A 21,354-nucleotide genomic window follows, 5' to 3' on the forward strand; every position below is an offset into this window, starting at 1 on the left:
AGCATGTATCAGGTCCAACTCATAGGCACAGCCACACTTTAGATTTCATAATTTTTAAATGCATAGAGGTTAATAATACTGAAGGTGTTGACATTGCAATCTCTGATTATTTTGGTGTATTTTTCTATATGTCATTATCTATTAAAACACTCAGTGAAAACTGTGAAGAGTGCCATGGCCTTCACGGACATGATACAATCCCCCTCTCCCCTCTCAGAAAATGGGAATGAGTTAGTTGAAACATTCACACACAGAGTTAGGAACTGTATTGATGTTGTGGCACCAAAGGTAACAAATTATTTCTGGTAGAATTAAGATGCCCTGGAGAAGCATCTATTGTAAAACTTAGGCAAGATAGCAGGCAGGCTGAGATACATTGGCGAAGGTCAAAATTGGAAGAACATTTTGATATTTATAAAACAACATTGCAGAATTACAACAGTGAAGTGAAATCAGCATGGAAAAATTGCTTCAAATCGATTAATTCGAGAATAACTCAGCTGCCCTGTTCAGAAGTATAGACCAGCTAGTAAATCCCACCTCCTGTGTCTGTCCTGAATCTGCTTCAGTTGAAAAATGTGATGAGTTTGCAATATGTTTTTAGGGACATGATTACTAGTTTAAGGCAGAACACAGCAACATGCACTAATAGGCTATCAATCCTTATATCAGTTACACAGCCTAAGTGTTATATGTCTTATTTCCAAGAAGTTGACATGCTAACACTATTTGATGTGATTTCATCACTAAAATCCTCTGGATCCTTTTTTCAAGCAGGTTCTGAGCTAATGATATTCTAATGATTGTTCATCAGTCTCTACAACTGGGATAATTCCCTAATATTCTTAAAAATGCAGTGGTTAAAGCACTACTAAAGAATAGAAATCTTGACCCCACAATTCCCAATAATTATCTACCTATATCTAACATTCCCTTTTTTGGCAAAATCATTGAAAAGGTTGTGTCAACGCAGTCGAATGATTATGTTAAAGCAAGCCAAATAAATGACAATTTTCAGTCTGGTTTCAGAGCTCTCCACAGTACTGAAACAGCTCTAGTTTAGGTCGTAAATGACCTGAGACTGAATAAAGATGCAGCCAAACTCTCAGTCCTTTTTCTGTTAGATTTAAGTGCCGCTATCACTTAGTTGTTTGATGCAAGCTGTGGTTTTAGGATAATTCACAAATTGTGTGTTAATGTTAAAAGATCATGTTAAAAGATTTTCTAAGTAAAAAATATCTGGGAAAGGGCTTGAGACCCAAATTTGTTTTTTTCTAGCCAACCTTTTGTAACTTTTTGTACAAATAAATCTTGTAACTTCAGTGTATTAATATTTGTTTAAATTGGTGTTTTATTACATCAGTGTTTAGGCTATTTGTATACTAAATAAATATTTATTATTGCTCAATACTTGCAAATAAAACACTTGCTTAACAGAACAGAATATCTTTGGGGGGTCAGTACTTTTGCACAGTACTATGAAATGACTATTACACGCTTTCTTTCTATTGATTCATTGTTTCTATTGATACATACATACGTTATGGTTTTGGTACATTCTGTAAAAGGCACTGAAACACCGTCTGCTGTTTCGTGGGCCTTGTTGTTAACTGAGTCATTATGAGAAGTGAATCGTCGTGAATGAACCTATGATATTCGGTCTGTAACATGTCGGGAGTATTTTCTGTTTTTTGTGCACTGTCACTTTAAGACGATGTTGTCGTCGGTGTACGCGCATCTGAGGATCCTGAGTGCGTCCGTGCAGGTTTACATACGATAAAGGACATTATTATTAACTGTGCACCCATTAAATCACTGTTAGTGTTGTGGATACGCGTACTAACTATCCTAATGTAATAGACGTTTTAGTTTTTTAACCAGGGTTTAAGAATAAAAGCAAGACAAAATGGCTGAGTTGACGATGGGAAAGGGGGTTTCTGCTGGAAAAATTGCGAGCAATGTGCAGAAGAAAATTACCAGGGCTCAAGAAAAGGTAAGCAATTATATTACTTTAATATAATCATTGTCATTCATAATTATTTCACTGATGTTTTCTACAACTGATGGTACACTGATGGTGGACTGCCGTAGCCCAGTTGCCATGTTGTGATGGATAGCGTTTACGCCGGTTGCATCCTCTCCCAAACCGAACACTTTTTTAGTTGTCTCTAAAATATAAAATATGGAGTATTATTTGACTCGGTTATCTGTCTCATATTATTAGGCTAACGTTGAAAGCGTCGAGCAGAGCGCAGGCCCGCCCCTCACGCGCACCCCCACTACCCCGGGCGCTCGTGCAATCCTCACGCGCACCCCCACCATCCCGGGCGCTCGTGCCATCCTCGCGCGTGTACTGCAGTGAGCCCACGCAGAGCGCACGCGGGAGAAATGCGTCTGACTTCACAATATAACAATATGGGGGTTTTGTGGTTAATCATTCTGGTCTTTGGGGGCGGGATATTGAGACCGTAAGCTTCCACTGTAGGTAAATGGAGTGGCCTAAATGATGTGAGGTGCGGCGTCCGCCAGCTGGTGTCATATTTGACACTGCAGAACGGTTTTGTATCCATTCATGTGTGACTGCACCCGTAATTTAGGTGACGTTCGTGGTCCGATTGATGACTTTGCAGCGGTTAATCATCCCTTTTCATTTAGCCCAATAAATGAATCGCTGGTGTTGTTTTAACCCGTTCGTTTTTGTCGTGCCATTGAAGCTAGGGACGTTTGCTGCATTTGTGGTTCGATGGGGTTAATTACCCAAAGTACTGTACCCACACCAAGAACCAAGTGAGGCTAGATGCAGTCTCTTAACCTTCAGATGAATGACCTGCAACACGGATACATTCCCACTATTATACTTGTGTCTTGCTGTAGTAATTACATCAAGTCATTATATAGTTAGGAACGTAACTATTCGGTTATTAAATATATTGTTCAGTGGTCTAGCCTTATAACTCCTACTTCCTTTTAAACCTGTTTGTCACTTGAAATAGGACAACAAAATCAACTGGTTAATTCTGACTAGATATGAAATCGTCCTTCATACCTATAACTTAGCAGATAAATCATAGACCAAGTCAACCAACAACAGTCTTAAAGTTAATATTAATAGTATTAAGACTGAATATATTATATTCATCACAACAACTGTTAGGAAATACCCTCCCAAAACAAACAAACATATTTTAATGCCCTTTAAGACTATCTGAGTGCTTATAATGCAGCATGCATTATAATTATATGCCATACATTATATTCATCATGGCAGGATGAATATTTTAAGTACTTGCCCTGCATTAAAACCTGACTAGGAATTCGATGTTGTTTGCTGAGTGGTAGGATGACCCTCAACAATATCAGCTATGTAGTGGTTCAGAAGAGACCTGGAAGGCCCTGTTGCTGTCTGTGGTTGTAAGGCCATCTCAGCTGTAATAAACGATGAGAGATTTCCCCTTCAGCTCAGGGAAAATTACAGGCCCATACATTTACTCTGAGAAGAAGAACTGATTGCATCATCTTGTGACTTAGATTAATGTAAAGGCACAAAGGCGCTCTCTCTTTCCTGACACGCCTCCAGTCTTTGAACTGTAGTGTTTCCAATGACATTCCTCATTTTGCCCTTCAGTCTTGCAGCCTCTGTCATCTTTCAGGTTATGCAAAAACTCGGCAAGGCAGATGAGACCAAGGATCTTGCATTTGAGGAAGGAGTGATAAACTTCAACAAACAGCTGGTGACAACGCACACTGACCCATTACTCATAAAACTAGTCTAGTTGCTTTCTCGTATTGCTACACAGTGGATGTTCAGTTTCTTTGTCTGTGTCTGTATTACACAGTATTGTCTTTTTGTAATTCGGTTCCTAGGTGGAGGGAACCAAACTGCAGAAAGACCTGCGGGCATATTTGGCCGCCGTAAAAGGTTCGTTCAATAACTCGAGATTAACCATTTCATGCCGTTTATCAAGTTCCAGCACAGCTAATGATTTTTCTTTTCTATTTATTTATTTATTTGTTTGTTGTTGTTGTTGTTGCTATCCAACAGCAATGCATGAGTCGTCTAGCCGTCTCCAGGAGTGTCTGGCTGATATGTATGATTCAGACTGGTACGGCAAAGACGAAATGGACTCTACCATAGAGGTGACTGATTCCCCTGCTGGTCTCATTATTAGTTGTGGTGAATGGATGTGTTGGAGTGTTAACCCATCTTCTCCAGTCTGTCACATGGCTTTGGTTTTTGCCGTTTGTTTCATTTTATTGATTTCTTGTTCCAAAACACCGGGACAACGTATTGTTATGTAATTCACTAAAAGTTGTGGTTTTGTGGCTCAGATTTTTCTTTCTAAAGGGAATGTTAGAAATGCACTAAAGCAGTACTGATGGGAGGTGATTTGAACGTCAGCTTTAGGCTTAAACATTTGAACAGTTTTAGGTCAATTCTTAAATTATTATTATCAAATATAGTGTAAATATCCCTTGATGTAGTCTTCAGAAAGCCTTTTTTCAAGATTTCTCTCTTCTAGCCACTATGTGGAAAGTGTATGTGTAGTATAGTGATGTTTTTATGCTAGAATTGATTTTGAAGTTAGATTCAATAGAATCGTCTGGGTGTTAGGGTGCACATAGCCATGGTGTATGAATATGTCTGTGCACTTGCACCAAAACAATAGCATTTTGCACTGCTGTGTTTATTACAGGACTCAGACCTCCTGTGGACCGACTTTCACCAGAAACTAGTGGACCATGCTTTGATCTCCATGGACACCTATTTGGGCCAGTTCCCTGATATTAAGGTATATTAAGGAGCGTGATTGTTCTCCAGCCCTCTTACATGTTGGCCTGTGTACTCTTACCTCCACCTGTGTACTCTTACCTCCATCTGTGTCTCTTACCTCCACCTCTGTACTCTTACCTCCATCTGTGTACTCTTACCTCCACCTGTGTACTCTTACCTCCATCTGTGTACTCTTACCTCCATCTGTGTACTCTTACCTGCACCTGTATACTCTTACCTCCACCTGTGTACTCTTACCTCCACCTCTGTACTCCACCCCCATCTGTGTACTCTTACCTCCATCTGTGTACTCTTACCTCCATCTGTGTACTCTTACCTCCACCTCTGTACTCCACCCCCATCTGTGTACTCTTACCTCCATCTGTGTACTCTTACCTCCATCTGTGTACTCTTACCTCCACCTGTGTACTCTTACCTCCACCTGTGTACTCTTACCTCCACCTGTGTACTCTTACCTCCACCTGTGTACTCTTACCTCCATCTGTGTACTCTTACCTCCACCTGTGTACTCTTACCTCCACCTGTGTACTCTTACCTCCATCTGTGTACTCTTACCTCCACCTGTGTACTCTTACCTCCACCTGTGTACTCTTACCTCCATCTGTGTACTCTTACCTCCACCTGTGTACTCTTACCTCCACCTGTGTACTCTTACCTCCATCTGTGTACTCTTACCTCCACCTGTGTACTCTTACCTCCATCTGTGTACTCTTACCTCCACCTGTGTACTCTTACCTCCACCTGTGTACTCTTACCTCCACCTGTGTACTCTTACCTCCACCTGTGTACTCTTACCTCCACCTGTGTACTCTTACCTCCACCTGTGTACTCTTACCTCCACCTGTGTACTCCACCTCTGCCTGTGTCTCCAGGCCCGTATAGCGAAGCGAGACAGGAAGCTGGTGGACTTTGACAGCGCCCGCCACAACTTTGCTGCTGTCAACAAGGGCAAGAAGAAGGACGCGCCTGTTAAGATCTCAAAGGTGGCGGCGCCCAGGCTCTCACTGACACAAGTGTTTGCTTGCAGCACACCACGAACTGTTTCAAATTCGTGCGAGAAAACATCTGCTGCTCATCCTTCCGTCCATGCATTAAAAAATGTGTTGGGTGAATCTATTGTGCGCCGTTTGACTAGTTTGGGCTTGTTTCGTGTAGCCAGCGTCTTTGCTGGAGAGGGCCACTCCTGGATGGGCACAGGGGATACTGTCTGCTCATAACGTCGCTCAGACCAACCTAACCAGGTGTCAGGTAGTTAAACACATTATGCTCCTTAATGCGATGTTCAGGCAGCGTCGGTCCATGTGGAATACGTCCTGACCAGCATTCATTCATATGTATGTGTGTTTGTGTGTAGGCAGAGGAAGAGTTAGAGAGGGCCCAGAAGGTATTTGAGGACATCAACATAGACCTTCAGGAGGAGCTTCCATCACTCTGGAACAGGTGAGCACTGTGGTTTAATAACCTTATAGTGGGCACGTAGTGACTTCAAATATGCATTTGTGTACCTGAATGGTGTTTGTACACCCAAAGCTCAGTGCTTTATGCCAGGATTTGTTAGCAGAAGAAGAAAGCCTCAGGACATGGCTCTCTACTCATTGACCTTGTAGTGTCCTGCAGTAGCTTTGTGAGGATGTTCTCACTGCCAGTTTGCTGGATGTTGTTTCTACTCTTCCAGTCGCGTTGGCTTCTATGTCAACACTTTCCAGAGTGTTGCGGGTCTGGAGGAGAAGTTTCACAGGGAAATGGGCAAGGTAAAGACTCCAGCTAGACCTCAGATCCTCCTGTGTGAATGGGGCTTGTTGTTTAAGACTGTTGTTGTTTTTATTCTCCCCTTCACAGCTGAGTCATAATATGCACGACATATTGGAGAAAGTGGAGAATCAGGAGATGTCCAGGTCAGTCACTTGTTTGCTCTTGGTGGTCATCACCTCTGAATTTAGGGTGACAAATGTTCGTCCTGGAGATTTACTGCCATGAAGTGTTTAGCTCAGAGCCTAATCAAGACCTTCAGTAAACTGAGTTTATTGAAGTTAACGCCTGTGAGGTGTTAGCTCTCCAGGACACGTGCTGGTCACTGTTAGCCTACTTTAGCTAAATCTTTGAAGAGTCACCACCATTTCCTTTAGAAGAGGCATCTCAGACTGAGACTAGCATTTCTGTCCAGTATGACTATGCTATAAACAAACCGAAGAATAAATAAGCAATTGAACACCACCACCACTCTCACAGAAAAGCAGGCAGCCGAGGTGGGAAGACGCGAACGACCCAAAGGAGGTAATGGTGGTAGCCCTGTGGTGCTACGTGTGCGCGTACCAGCGCGCGTGTGTGTGTGTGTGTGTGTATTATCAGTGTGTGTCTGAGGATGTATAATCTGTGAACGTGTGCCATGTGCGTGTGCGGTATGTGCGTATGCTTTCACTTCTGTTGGAGGCTTTTGTGTGTTGCCTTCAGCTGCCCACCTGGACAGCAGATTGTCTTGTGCAAGATGGAACCCATTCCGCCACGGCCTGCTGCCCATTAGCTTGCGGTTGACGTGTTCCTAACGTGTCTGAACAGAGTCTCCTGTATGTCCATCCAGAAGCATGCGTGTGGAGAATGAGTTTGCATCAGGAACACGTGTGTTGAAGAGTCTTTGCATGAGTAATAGTTGTATTCCCACTCCCATAAAGACTGAGAATCGTTCTGGTTTGGTGCTGCATTAGTTTAGGCTATAGACACCATTGCCTGCTGAGGGATCAGCCTGTAGTGCAGGGTAGCTGGACTTGGATGGGACCTACAAGAAGCATGTGGTCCCTTACAAGCAGTAATGCCATGGAGGTCAATTTAATAGAGCTCTCCTTTGTTTTCAAGTGAACCTACACAAGACACAAATCACACTCTAAGCCCAGGAGGGCCACCTGCCATCCCTAAATCTCCGTCTAAGGTAGTAACACAGTTAGTGTTGGATTTTTAAAGCAAATACATTGACTAACGTACAGTAATTCAAAATCACCCACAATATGAATGCTAGTGGCTAGTGAGTATGTTTAGTTTATACTTCAAAATGACTTATAGTAGCTAACTTAGGAAACTTGAAGTTAAAATGTGTGTGTGTGTGTGTGTGTGTGTGTGTAACAGCTGAGACCTGCTGTTCCTCCACCTCCAAAAGTGACACCATCAAAGGATCTGAAGCAGGATAACATTATTAACCTGTTTGACGAGGCAGCCACGCCAGCCATCAGTGTGACCTCCCCAACACAGGTCAGTGCTTCACACCTCCAGCCTATTCGCCGTGGTGCTTGATGCTCCTGGGAGCACAAAGCTCAAACCTGCAATAACACGGAAGGGGATTCATATTGTCTTTTGCTGTAGCTGATTTCTTCTTCCCCTCACACAGTATGATGCACCAGTCACCAGCAACCTCTTAGACATGGACCTGGACACACTGCAGGCAGCCACCACACCTGGTGCCACTGCTGCACCTCCGCAGGTGTGACTCCCATAATGCCTTTGGCTCAAAAGGTCAAATGACCCCAAAATTTTTATTTATATGTTTGAGGGATTTTTTTTTCTTTCGTTTTGTGGATAAGATACTGTATTATTTTGTTTCCATTACATTAATCGTCACGTGGTTTGTCTAATGTTTGTTATTATGTCTTGTCTTGTCATTACTGTTCTTATATCTGGCCCATACTGTGGTTTTTTTGAAGACCTGGGATTCCTGGGAGGTGAGCTGTTTTATTGAGTTTTCTTTGTTTTTACTTTATAAACGTTACTGTGCAGTTGGACATGTCATTTGCGCTCCTCTCTGTTTGTTTGTCTTTATTTACAAAATGCTGCATGTTCAAATTCTCAACAAAAGAGCTCTCTGTTGTCCACCCAGGTGTCCTTATCTCTAAACCTGTAGCAACAGCAGGGTTCACATCTTTCACTTGTTCTTCAATATCCCCTGATCCCCCGGTCCTGCCGCCTCTGGCTCCAACACGCCCCCTTCCTACATGAACCACCACCGCCTCCCCCAAACCCTCCCTCCGCCCCCCCCTCCACCCCCACCCCTTCACACCCTTGCAGCAGGTAGAGAGCCAAGGGGAAGCGTCTCAGACATGGGCTGATGATGGTAGCCAGCCTGTGCGCTCTAGCGGGGGGGATGGCGCTGCCCAGCCCTCCTGTGAGGATGACAGTAGTGAGCCCGCGCAAACGGCAGCGGCCGCGTATCCTACCTGGGATGACGAAGGTAGCCAGCCGGTGCGCACAGAGCCAGCCGCCCAGCCGACTTGGGAGGGCGATGGGTGCCAGCCGGCACAGGCTCAGGGCTGTGATGGGGCTCAGGTATTGTTCTAGCTCAGGCGGTGCCTATGCCTTTGGCTGGCTGATGAGAAGCTAGACTTAAGGCATGCTGCTGTGGGCACCACTAGTAAGGCACATGGTTGCTTGGCATGGCGTTTGGGACATGCTGGCAGTAGCAGCAGCAGCAGTAGTAGTAGTAGTAGTAGTAGTAGTAGTAGTAGTAGTAGTAGTAGTAGTAGTAGTAGTAATTATGGTGGTTGAGTGAACTAAGCATGGTATGTTGGTGGGCAGATTTACATGACTTTTATTTGTATTCTGTCTCTGTCTGTCTGTCTGTCTGTTAGTCGATCTATTTGTTGCCTTTTCATCTGGTCTCTCTGTTTTGTAGGCAGCAGAAAGTACAGCAGCTCCTGAAGAAGCAGCAGCGAGTGTTTCTTCTGTATGTTCTAAAAACCCCACATGACAAGAGCACACACACACACACACACACACACACATTATATATATATATATATATATACATGCATGCATACAAACATACAAATAGATATGTTTTTTTTGTAATCTTATACTTGCATTACTAATGACTAATGCAGAGGAAACTGTATTTAGACTTCCTCTTGTTTGAATCTCATTTCCTGTTTACATTTAGCCAGCAGAAGCTGATAATGAGAGTGTCGAAGTTGAAATGCCACCAGGCTTCCTGTACAAAGTGAGTCGAACATTCTGGCAATGAGCTCTAACAATCCTCTTTAGATTCACTCTTCATTAGAGCTCTCCAATGCAACCACAAAATTACCCATGATCGCCCTCTGCAGGTTCGAGCGATGCATGACTACAATGCCAACGACTCGGATGAGCTGGAGATGAAGGCTGGGGATGTGGTGCTGGTGATGACCTATGATCATTCAGACGAGCAGGTCAGTGCCGTCTCTTCTTATATTCCTATGATATGCCTTAGATTCCAGTCGGTTATGGGCCACTCTGAATATCACACAACTCCAGCAGATCCGGTCTGTTTACCACAGCAGTGTGACTGACCCAAGCCGATATGGTTCATGCTTGTCAGTGATGATTCAAAGCATCAGGGCAGCAAACCGAGATCTTCTGTGCTGTTACAGGATGACGGCTGGTTGGTGGGAGTGAAGGAGCTCGACTGGATTCAGACTAAAGATCTCAGCAAAAAAGGGGTGTTTCCTGAGAACTTCACACAGAAGATGTGAGAGCCAGAATAGGACCTTCTCTGTAGAGCTTCAGCCCACACTCTCTTCCATAAATGCTTGGTCAACCACATGTGGATGTTTAGTAAGGAGAGAGGTAGGAGAAACAGCTCTGCAGCAGCATACGCACAAGGTCTCGTGCAGATCTCACAAGTGATTCTGTCGAAGACTTTTTGCAGCAGAGGACAGACATGCTGTTAATGGATTTGTGTTTATACTTTTTGGGGTGATCTCAGAGTGGCTGTCAAACCTTATCTGTGTGTTGTGTTTTTCTTTGTGAATTCTTTGAAAATAAAGAAACTCTCAGTTGCTTTGTGATGTTATACTCAGCTGAGAGGCTTACGCTATATGTGCCAGCCTGTTAAATATTTACACTTGGGTGTAAATCGCCACTTTTTAAAGAGACTGTCCATGCCAACCCTCAGGCCCTCTGATCTTATCCCTCTCCCTTAGTTAAACATTCTCATAAATATAAGAAACCTATAAAGAATATATGAGACTTTAATGTTTAATAGTACAAATAAGAGATGCATGATACTTTTTGAATAACTCTAATGAAGTCAGAGCTGAGAGAGCTTGTGGAGGATTTAGAATCTCCTCAGGCCTGTAGATGGTTCCCCACGACCTCTTTGTCTTATGTTGGATCTAAAGGTGTGTTTAAAGAACTAATGAATTCAAAAGTCATTATATGGGCATGAAGCAAACCTTCACCTAAGCGCTATATCTGAAAATCTCCTACTTAGTATAGTAGGCAGACTCATCAAAACACAAAAGCCAACAACATCCCATAATTATATGCAGATGAACACTGACATATGCAGCTAGTTTAGACAGTAAGGAACATGAATTTTTGCTCAGGTTAAATGGTAGAAAACTAAGCATAAAACACTGTGCTCTGCTTGGTCCTCAGCTTTTATGTATAGACAGTGTGAACGGGTTCAGAGCTTTCAGACGATACCTTTCTCAACTCCCCCGCCCACACTATTGGGCAGATTAGTGCTTATTGAAACACATAAATCAGTGCTGTCATATACTGATGATAAATCTTATTTAATGCTCTATAGAACTTCACTGGATATTGGTGACTGCTCTCCTCGAGATGTGTAATTATGCAATAATGTTTTAACCAATCTTCATTTCTCCTGTCATCACATTCTTGGAGGTGTCTCCAAGATGCTGATATTTATTCTGACTGAAAGAAAATGTGTGTGTGTGCGTGTGTGTTAACGTCTGTTGAGAGTAGCAGTTACTCTCCTATGGTGCAACTTTCAACCACAACCAGGAATATGCATAATGTTTATTGAATCCTGTTACACTGTATTTATAGTTTATTTTTGTACATTGTGAGTCAGATGACAGTGGTGGAGATACTGATGAGTGCTTATAGTGGGTCTTATTGTGCATTGATCTATAGATTTCTGTGTGTGAACACTTCATATTTCATTCTTTTGTTGGTTCATTTGGAAACATAACCTCCCCTCTGTATAATTGTATCTCCTGATATGAATTTTAACCTGGTAATGACATAGTCCACACAGAGGAAGAGATAAACTGGATCAAGTGTAGCCTGGTTGACAAAGTTTGTGCTGTGTTAAAAGAAAATATTTTTATTTTCGTATTTATTCTTCTTGATCTTCCTGTAATGATGCACCTTCAATGTCCAAGGGCAGAAGAGCTTCATCCAATCAAACGTGCGGTTGTGTGTACGTGTGTGTGATTCTGACACTTGATCTTGTGTCCTTCAGTGAACGTCAGATCTATAACTGAATTACTGGAGCTTTCGCTGTTGTTCTATCTGATATGTCTTGATTCGGTTTGATTAGATCTTATAAAACACGCTGGCAGGTTGAAAAACATGCTAATTCCTCTTTACTTCAGAATAATAGTATCTTTGCTTCTGTTGTTGTGCCAATGCATTTGTAAATGTGAACACGGTATAATTTTTGTTGAGCCTCATCAGTGAATATACATAATCTCTCAGCATATCAACAGTATACATGTGGCCATTGTGTGAATGTGACGGGCATGCTTAACCTCATGTGCAGTGTGTTGGTGTCTATATGTTCTCGTTCTGAGATGACAGTGAGGTCCAGGTCTACCTTATGCTTCTATAAGCCATGAGTGTTCCTATTCTACAGCTTTGTACAATGCTGTCTGGTCAGTACTAATAAACCTTGATTTAATTCCAATATCACATGTCCTTTATTGTTTTTTCAGTAGACCCTAGACTCACTACAGCTGACGTTTAATGTTATATTGGTGTTCCTAATAATGAAACCGATAGCTTGGATACTTGGGCAGTGGTACGGTTCACAAGTGGCACCACACAGCTAAGAATGAAAGCTTTTGCTCTGTGCTGCAACATGAGACGTGACACATTAACACCTGTTGTCCTGGGAATGCAGCCTTAAGGAACTCCTTTCCTGTACTAATGAAAGACTGAGGACTGTTCAATGGCCATGCTCTGCTTAAATAAAGTAAACATCATAGTTAGATAAAGGAAGACATAGTTATGAACAAAGTCTCAGTTGACACGTACATTAAGTGGAATTGTGACCGTAGCTAGTTTCTTTAGCTGAGTGCTTGAGGTAGCAGAAATGCAAATGCTGAAAGCCCTATTGTTATGTAATCTGTAAACTCTTTTTCTTAGTCAGCAAGAGGATAATGATTAAGTGGAAACATCCAGTCGGGAACAAACAGCTCAGCTTTCACAATGTGGAGTCAAAGGTCATCATATGGTTTAGAAACAAAGAGTGAAGGAGAGAGGCCATAGCCAAGTGTGCCGACAGAGGACCAAGAATCACCGCAGAGAGAAAGAGGCTCGGAGCAAATGATCAGGGTTGGAGGTAATAAGACGGCAGCTGCAGTAGTGACATAGGCTTGTAAAGACAGCAGGAGACTAACACCAAGCACAGCCGGGACACAGAGAGATCAGGGGGCAGGGGTCGTGGGGTCATGGGGAGGCTGGATGGCGTGTGTATGGCCATGTGTACTCAGCAGGACTCTCCGGACCCAGATGACAGACTGAAGTGGCTCCAAGTGGACCAGAGACCTCCGTTGCTGCTCAACGTAGCTCTGGCCCTGCAGGTACAGGCTGTTTCACCATGGCTTTCTTAGGTTTAGTCAAGGCAATTTAGATTGTTAAGGTGCGGCTGTCCTTACTTAATGTGTATCCGTGAGACACGACATTGCTCTGTGCAATCAAAAATCAGCTGCACGTGCTACGTGCTTCCAATGCCCAGAGTTATAACAACGTTTCACCGATGTTAGATTCTTCACATGACCAGAGAACATATGCCTGCAAACAGCTTCTTGTATGATTAGGTCCACACTGCAATTCAGTTTGGCTCAGTCTTTTGTATTCTCTCGCAAGGAGAATCCTGATTTCAAACAGTAATTCTTACATCAAAATTCTATAGCAAAATTTACATACAAGAAGTGGGCTTTTACATTTGTTACAGCATATCTTTGGGAGTCTGTATCAAATATGTTGAGACTTTTCATTCAGTGGTTGATCTAACGATACAGTAATTTATTTAATCTTGTTATAAAGACAGCTGCCTTTGTCCTGTAATCTGAATGACATCTTTCATAATTCAGCTGAGAACATTCTTATTTTGATGCTCAAATTTATAAATGCAAATTTCAAAACTGACAGTACAATAGAGAGATGTGCTTAGAGCAATCCTGAAACTTGCTGAAAAATATGAAAATATGTCAACATTTCTTAAAAATTTTGTGTTATGATTGAGGTAAATACTGTTTAGTGTCCTGGCTAAAATCAATCTCTTTAGTCTTATACCATCTCTTTAGTTTTGTAAACGTTAAGCATTAGGAATCAAATATCTCACCACTGCACAAACTCCATAATCAGACCATTGGCTGTTTTCCTTGTCTTGAAGAAAACCAGATACTACCTAGACATCTGTGTCTGTCCTCATACACGCTCCAACCACAAATAATAAACAAAAGTGAGAATAAAACACAAGTGTATGTCAAGCCCGTGAAAGAACCGACTGTCAGAGAACAAGTAGTGTAACTCAGCTCTCTGGGTCCTGTTTGTCAAAAAATCAATAACTCACCCTACCAAGCTAAAGTCCAGTGAGTAATTATCCACCAACCTTTCCGCCCACCGATGTGGCAGGATAAATGGTAAAATATCATGAAGAATCGATCAACAGCATTCTTGCATGAATTATATTTTGCTCTTTCAAATGTTCGTATAAATAAAGGAATAAACTTCCTGTAGCCCCTTCCCTCTCATTTGTCCTGTAAGTAAACTGCAGCGGGTCCAAGCATTTCTCAGAATTCACTGCCCTCCTCTCCTTCCTAATCAATTTTTCTAATGCATCCACCGCTAAATGTGTCAAGGCAACTAATCTGAAATCACCTGGACCACAGGCTGGGTCACCTTTGCCAGTGCAGTCATTGTGGATTGCTTCCATAGACTATATAATGTAAAAAAACTGCTTAAAAATACAATACAAAATTGCACACATCTCTTTTGTACAGCATGATAATAATGTCTGCCCTGTTTAATCCAGTTCCCTGAAGTGCCCATTACACCAAGAATACTTGATCTGAACCCTGAATGCTTGGTTCCTCTCTCTTCCCTCTTAAATAATCAACTTAAAATCTTAAACCTGTTAAAATCATTCACTAGATCATTATCACATTCCTTCCCTCCACATCAGTACATTTTCAGACCCTATGCTAGATGTTATTGCTTTCTTGTCTTTTTGTTTCTTTCACTACACTTATCTCTGTCTACTTGTCTTCACAGCTTTTCATATTTCCCTCTTTCTCTGTATAAAGCCTTTAAAAACATTTTCTGATTTATAAGTCTTCCACTCTTTTGTCCTTGATTATATTGTTAAGGTGGGCTACATTCTAATTCGTTTCTGAAGCACGGACGTAATTTTGGGGGGGGACGGGGGGGACATGTCCCCCCCACTTTTTCAAAAGCCGGCTTTGGTCCCCCCAGTTTTTACGGTTAAAACCAAATATTTAAATAGCTACGAATCCATGTCCCCCCCACTTTTGAAATCAAAATTACGTCCATGCTCTGAAGGATTATAGTTTCTTCGCAAAAATACATAATTACTAACCACTACTGTATAATCATTATCTTTGTTTATGAAATGTATTATAAACTTGCATTATTTAACTTCATTTTCAAACCTGACCTATAAACTGGGATGTATAAAGGTAGCCTATAGGCCTATACAATTATTAGCGAAACTAAATGCAGGTCTGAGAAAATATCAGCCATAACAAAGATTTAACATACTGTGAGTTGGACAGGTAACATTCTGCTATATGTGGTTTTTCACTTTTGCTTTAAAGAAACATTGATAAAATCCCATAAAATAAAATGAGATGCCTCTGGAGAACAACTGCGTCTCTAATAATTTACGTCGTCTCACTGAGATTAAGATCTTTAGGATTAATATAATATGTAAAAAAGAAATGCACTGTTTAAAAGAATTGCCTTGTTAAGTTGTTAAGTTTGGCCGAGGAGAAACAGATAAGAGATCGATGTCCTTTGTGTTTAAATTCTTCTTCTAAGACCGATTTGCACACACGCTCGTCCATCGAGACAAACTTATCTCCCCGCTGCTTTAGAGTCTGTACAAAACGAATCGGGTCGTCAAATCCAACTATCGACAGATCGGTATCCAAGTCTCCTGGAGTCAGCCATGCGTCTCTGAATCCATGTTGAAAACCTGAACTCTCGCAGCTCATCAGTTTTGTTCTGAAGCGACAGAACATTGGACCAGAACATCGACGGCTGAGGCGCTCGGCAGGTTCGCGTCCACGTCCCCAGTGTCTCGCGCAGTCTTAGTTTCCCTCTTTTTCTCGTCTGGCCTTATTTTCCTGTGGGTTCGGTAAGGTCATACACTGTGGAGAACTAGTCTGATCAATCTGGCCCACATTCGGTGAGTTTAACCGCATCAAATCTCCCCCGCTGTACTGAATTGATGAGGCTTTCTCGTTGCCAGATTAACGGAAGTTAAAACCACAACAAAGCGCCAGTGCGTGATGTTTGATACAGCCACTTCCAGCAAACCTTCTTTACTTTCCTTCACATGTGGACATACCTCCATTGGTTCGCTCACAAATAAAACGAATAAAACTTAAACTATATTTATTACATAAAACACTATTCCCAGTGTTTAAAACTGTTATACCAAAGCGAAGCTATTTTTTCAAGACTTTCCGGTTTCATAAACATTGCTTTCACACTACTTTGCTATATTATAAAGGCCTACTGATAGTATTTCAAAATGAATTTGAGGTATTGGTTGTGGGGGAAAATGTTCCTGATAAATATATAAATAATAACTTGGGTCCAACACTCACCCGGAAAAGAACAGCATCTGTCCACTGGAGGGCTGCTGGTTCAAGTCCCAGGAATAGGGAGAGAGTGGACTGTGTGTGGAGGGATGTTAGAACATTCTGAACATTATTAGTCTGCTACTGAACCCGTGGTCATTGTGCGTGGCCTCTAGGCAGGGAGTGGGTCCTGCTCTGTCTGGATGTGTTGTCCTGTTCCCTGCCTGGGTATTGTTAACCAGCAAAATGACAAACCTTCACTGTAAAAGGTTAGCCTGACCTAATCAATGTTTTTTTCTCTTTCTCCCTGTTGTCACAGCATGTCCTGGTGCACAGTTCTCTGTGTGCACTAGTGGTTGGGGCATTAGTGCATGAACACGAGAGAGAGCATTTGGCAGCTTCTGTGTTCTTTTACTCTGGAATTTCTACACTCTTTCACACTTGTTTTGGATCATGGTAAGATCACCTCCCCCCTGGATCACACCCCACCAGCCCCCTTTCACATTATTATTATGAAATATTTCCTCTCTGTCAATCCACAGTTTGCCAATGGTCCAAGGACCATCTCTGGACTTCCTGGTTCCTGCTCTTGTCCTGCTTTCTGCACAGACATGTCAGTCAAGTTCTCACCCTGACACCATATGTGTTTTCCTTTAAGCCTTGTTATCCACATTAATCAAAGCTCAGTTCCGTTTTTTGAGTTACAACTGGCTATAAACTACAACGCTGCAATTTTGTTCATTGTTATACTTAACTGCAGCCTGCAGAGGGCAGTGTGACAAATCAGAAGTTTTTGTGGCACCATCACACCCAGTAAGAGAGGTACTGCATTGCTGTCCGTGGTCCTGAATACTCAGACCACTCCTCTTACTATCTCTCACCATTAGTGTGCTTTGAAGTATCAGCTCACACTCTGTAGGAGCAACTTTTCTACATTGTCACACTAACTGCATCACTTGTCTTCACTGACTGAAGAAGCGCACATTTGTGCAGTTATATGTGTACATGCTTAAGCTTAATCACCTGTTTTTTTGCTGCTGGGTTATGTGTGTATTTTGTGTACGTACGTGTGTGTGTGTGTGTGTGTGTGTGCGCAGCTCCAGGGCATGGCCGTGGTCGCAGGACTGGTGCAGCTGGGCGTGGGTTTGTCTGGGGCGGGTGGAGCGTTGCAGGGGCGGTGTGGTCCACTCGTCCTGACTCCAGTGCTCTGCATGCTGGGGTTCTCCATCTACAGAGAGGCGGCTCTTCTCTGCTCAGGCCACTGGGGCTTCGCACTGCTGTGAGCGTCAGCACGCCTGGAGGCTCTGCCTCCTTCTGCACATCCCCTCTGTCAATTCCCCCATCCGTTCATGTGCTAACTAAACTGGACATAATTACCTATGATAAAGAATTAAGCCACTTCATTTACTTAAAGGAGTTCAGTCCCTCTATTAGCTGTGACACACACCTTCACGCACACCTCTGTGTTTAGGGCCGTGGTCCTGCTGGTGGGCCTGTCTCAGCACCTGCGCTGTGGGGTCCTGCCCGCCCGTTTGAGGTCCCTGCACTTCCCTCCTATCAGCAGACTCTCTGTGAGTGTCAGGCTGACATTGCTGCCACTGACTAAGGAGTAATGCAAAGATAAGGGCAGCTTTTTAGGGACTTGTTGTCCAATGGAAATGCTCAGATGAATCCAGAAAACGAGCCCCAGGAACGCTCATGTTCATGCACGCGTGTGTGTCTGCAGATTTTGCTCTCCGTGCTGTCGGTGTGGTGTGTCTGTGCTGCTCTGCACCATTGTGGATATATAAGAATGTACTCCGTGCCTGAGCTGCTTTTGTTGAAGACCGACGTCAATGTGACACTCATCCAACCCCGGCCTGTCGGAAACTCGTCCAGGCTGCCCTCACCAGAACGCACTGAACCGTGGCTTAGCCTGCCTCTACCAGGTTCCCTCAGCAGTTCTTCTCAATTCTTGTCAGAGGAGTCTCATTTAGACATTTAGCTTTTAGAGATATTTAGCTTGTTCAGGCATTATTGGCAGTGTAAGTCAGTGCTTCCTGTCAATTTGTGGAAAGAGGAAAATATTTTAGCTTATTTAAAGATATTAAATATTTACTTTATTTTTATCAATGTTTGCTTAATGTTCAAAATTTTCAAGCAAAAAATTCTGCAATTTAATTCTGCAATTTAGTTTTGACAGGGATAATTCTCAGTGAGCCAAACCTATTGCTCAAATATTAATTCCTGGTTTAGAATAGGACACTGTATATGACGCTACTTGACAGCCTGTATGTATGCAGGTCTAGGACTCCCCCTGCTGTCAAGCCAGGGTATTGCAGCTGGAGTGGCAGCAGGCTTGTCGTCTTGCGTCAGCTCCTCATCAGTATATGTGCTATCAGCCAGACTCCTGAAAGCTCCCACACCTCCAGCACAGGCCTGTAACAGGGGGTTAAGTGTGGAGGGGCTGGGCAGTATCCTTGCTGGCCTGATGGGGGCGCCAGTGGGTGTCTGCAGCAGTGTGGCTAATGCCTGTACCCTGGGCCTCAGCCAGGTATGACACTGCCATATATCCGTACATCACACGCACGCCCTGAAATTTCACGTGATTTTTTTTGTTTTTTACATTTTATTGGCCATTGGATCTGCTTCATGTCTCTTTTATTAGCAACATCTCTCACAGCTTGTATTTCACTTGTAATTTCTCTCTCTCTCTCTCTCTCTCTCTCAGTGTGGGTCTCGGGGGACAGTTCAGCTTGCTGCTGTGATGCTGCTCCTTGTAGGGCTGTTCCTGCCACTGATTCATCTCCTTGCCTCCATCCCTCTGGCTGTCCATGGTGACCGTCCTCTCACACTCAGCATCCCTCCATCACCCCGTCCTCTGTCCCGGCACCGCACCCGAGGAGGTGCTGGACTCTCTGAATTTGTTTCCCCTCTCCTCACTGGTTGCCAGGCGCTGTGCTCAGCGTGACCTACACCGTGGCGTCGGCGACGGGCATCACGTACCTCCAGTACACGGACGTGGACTCGGGACGCAACATATTCAACACGGGCTTCACCGTGTTCATGTCTTTAGTTCTGCCTCGCTGGTTCCGGGTGCAGTCGGGTTTCATCCACACCGGTAGGCTGCGAACACCTTCCTCCACCCGGCTGTGATGTAGTGCACGTCCCGTGCAGCGAGGCGCGCCCACTCTCAGGTTCCTCTCTGTACGTTTAGGTGTTCCACCTCTGGACGTGTTTCTCCAGTCGTGCTTGATGCTGCCGGTGTTTTTAGTGGGACTCCTGGCATTTCTCCTAGACCACACCGTTTCAGGTATGGACCACTTTTTCAAACAGGATGGCAATGCTGTACATGTGGGGAACAATATTTCTGAATTTGTGAACTACATTATGACTGGTTTAGCATGAACTGGTCCCAGTAAACCTCCTGCTCCGCCATCCAGGAACTCTGTCTGAGAGGGGCCTTGAACGGGATCAGAGCACGATGAAGATACGTTCGTTAGCTGATAAGAAGCAAGCCACCGTCCAGAGTCTGGAGGCTGTGTACGAGCCCTGCGAGCTCGTCAGGAGACTGCTAGCGCTTCCCGGTCTGCGCTACCTGCCTTTCTGCGCTTGCAGGGGCTCACAGGTGGAGAAAATCGTGGTGACGTCCCCGGAGATGTTCAGCTTATTGCCTCTGCACCACGACGGCCGATGACGCGCGGCAGGATCGGACTGGATTCACCGTCAGTATACAACGAGCAGGGCTGCATTACACTTGTTTTGGTTACGCTTCTGTCCTGTCGCGTTTGGTTCTTTAACAGAGTCTTACGTGACCACAATTCACGGTTTGAACGGAAAACAGTGGAGGGTCTGGCCATCACCCACAGCGCAAGTTTCGCACAGACCCAGGTACACTTACATCTCCACGGATGCCAGGCACCAAGGAAACGGACGTTTCGCTGTCACCTCGGAAACTATGACTTCAGGAATGAAAGAGAGGGGAACACGTATTTCCATATCGTTTAATTTTGAAAAATAGATCTTTAAATAGTTTTATGAACATTATATAATTTGACATCTTTCTGGTAAAAAGTTAATAATGCCACAAAAAGGTAAATACAGCAAGTCAGACTGTATATAGAGTATTACTCCATAAAGCATACATAGGGAATTCAAACTGTATGGCATAAAAAGGATGTTTAATAGGCTGTTTACTGACATTGTGTATTGTTCCGAGTGCATTGACTAAAGTTAATATGGTATATTTTAATATCCTAACTGGTATAACTAATAAATGTGTGTATTTTACCCCTTTGTGTATGCTATATGCAGCAATACAGTGTACAATGTGACTATTAAATACTTGATAAACTTACAAAGAACATTTCCAGCAAAAACATGAAACTGACAACACCAATGAGTCCACACCAATGAATTTGAACTTGATAGACTAATGAGAGTAAGAACAGCACAAAGAACAGAACAGCAGGCCACCAGGAACAGGCTCTTCCTGACGTTGTAGATCCGGTGGATTTTGCCTTTTTCCAATAACTGCAGAGCTTTTGTTCAGAACTACATTTAACTGCATTTGAGTACATATCCCACACCCTTCTTTCCATTTTTCCCCACAGAACACCTCGTTCTACTCAAACACCAACAGTATAAGACAGGCTAAGACTCCCTATGGCTGAGTCTCTTACCTGAGCTAATTTATCTACAGTTTACATCTGTTGCATTATCTCAGTCAGTATAATGATGTGTGTAATTGTGTTCATGCCA

General features: G+C 43.2%; 2 protein-coding genes across 8 annotated transcripts; both read left to right on the forward strand.

Annotated features, from left to right (window-relative positions):
* The first annotated feature begins 1,695 nt into the window (after positions 1 to 1,695).
* On the forward strand, positions 1,696 to 12,469 carry bin1a (bridging integrator 1a). 4 transcript variants are annotated; one of them, XM_077002661.1, is made up of 20 exons: positions 1,696 to 1,993; positions 3,651 to 3,731; positions 3,865 to 3,919; positions 4,043 to 4,137; positions 4,695 to 4,790; positions 5,665 to 5,775; positions 5,948 to 6,040; positions 6,147 to 6,232; positions 6,468 to 6,543; positions 6,632 to 6,687; positions 7,022 to 7,066; positions 7,643 to 7,715; positions 7,910 to 8,032; positions 8,169 to 8,261; positions 8,482 to 8,499; positions 8,843 to 9,100; positions 9,447 to 9,497; positions 9,711 to 9,770; positions 9,877 to 9,978; positions 10,180 to 12,469. In XM_077002661.1, the coding sequence occupies exons 1-20, from the start codon at positions 1,907 to 1,909 to the stop codon at positions 10,279 to 10,281; spliced, it is 1,761 nt and encodes a 586-aa protein (XP_076858776.1). In that variant the 5' UTR covers positions 1,696 to 1,906; the 3' UTR covers positions 10,282 to 12,469. The 4 variants fall into 4 exon arrangements, with proteins under 4 accessions (XP_076858776.1, XP_076858777.1, XP_076858780.1 ...); XM_077002662.1 differs by lacking the exon at positions 7,022 to 7,066; XM_077002665.1 differs by lacking the exon at positions 8,843 to 9,100 and having other exon boundaries at positions 1,697 to 1,993.
* Positions 12,470 to 13,026: 557 nt separating this feature from the next.
* On the forward strand, positions 13,027 to 20,959 carry slc23a3 (solute carrier family 23 member 3). Of its 4 annotated transcripts, none has more exons than XM_077002667.1 (12): positions 13,027 to 13,365; positions 16,934 to 17,070; positions 17,157 to 17,227; positions 17,375 to 17,436; positions 17,712 to 17,893; positions 18,086 to 18,185; positions 18,341 to 18,542; positions 18,897 to 19,147; positions 19,325 to 19,430; positions 19,547 to 19,714; positions 19,811 to 19,906; positions 20,037 to 20,959. In XM_077002667.1, exons 1-12 carry the CDS (start codon positions 13,234 to 13,236, stop codon positions 20,288 to 20,290), a joined length of 1,761 nt encoding a protein of 586 aa, XP_076858782.1. In that variant the 5' UTR covers positions 13,027 to 13,233; the 3' UTR covers positions 20,291 to 20,959. The 4 variants fall into 4 exon arrangements, with proteins under 4 accessions (XP_076858782.1, XP_076858785.1, XP_076858783.1 ...); XM_077002670.1 differs by lacking the exon at positions 13,027 to 13,365 and adding an exon at positions 15,425 to 16,085; XM_077002668.1 differs by lacking the exon at positions 13,027 to 13,365 and adding an exon at positions 16,107 to 16,217.
* Positions 20,960 to 21,354: the final 395 nt, after the last annotated feature.

The sequence above is a fragment of the Brachyhypopomus gauderio genome, chromosome 4 (assembly GCF_052324685.1).
Source record: "Brachyhypopomus gauderio isolate BG-103 chromosome 4, BGAUD_0.2, whole genome shotgun sequence".
Taxonomy (NCBI): domain Eukaryota; kingdom Metazoa; phylum Chordata; class Actinopteri; order Gymnotiformes; family Hypopomidae; genus Brachyhypopomus; species Brachyhypopomus gauderio.

What these genes read in the sequence shown, in the direction of transcription:
- bin1a (XM_077002661.1), top strand. Translation starts at nt 1,907, where the DNA reads ATGGCTGAGTTGACGATGGGAAAGGGGGTTTCTGCTGGAAAAATTGCG. An exon ending in CGCCTGTTAAGATCTCAAAG is followed by an intron (nt 5,776 to 5,947) that starts GTGGCGGCGCCC and finishes TGTTTCGTGTAG; the next exon opens with CCAGCGTCTTTGCTGGAGAG. An exon ending in GAGAATCAGGAGATGTCCAG is followed by an intron (nt 6,688 to 7,021) that starts GTCAGTCACTTG and finishes CCACTCTCACAG; the next exon opens with AAAAGCAGGCAGCCGAGGTG.
- slc23a3 (XM_077002667.1), top strand. Translation starts at nt 13,234, where the DNA reads ATGGGGAGGCTGGATGGCGTGTGTATGGCCATGTGTACTCAGCAGGAC. An exon ending in CACACTTGTTTTGGATCATG is followed by an intron (nt 17,071 to 17,156) that starts GTAAGATCACCT and finishes GTCAATCCACAG; the next exon opens with TTTGCCAATGGTCCAAGGAC. An exon ending in CCTGCTTTCTGCACAGACAT is followed by an intron (nt 17,228 to 17,374) that starts GTCAGTCAAGTT and finishes ACTTAACTGCAG; the next exon opens with CCTGCAGAGGGCAGTGTGAC.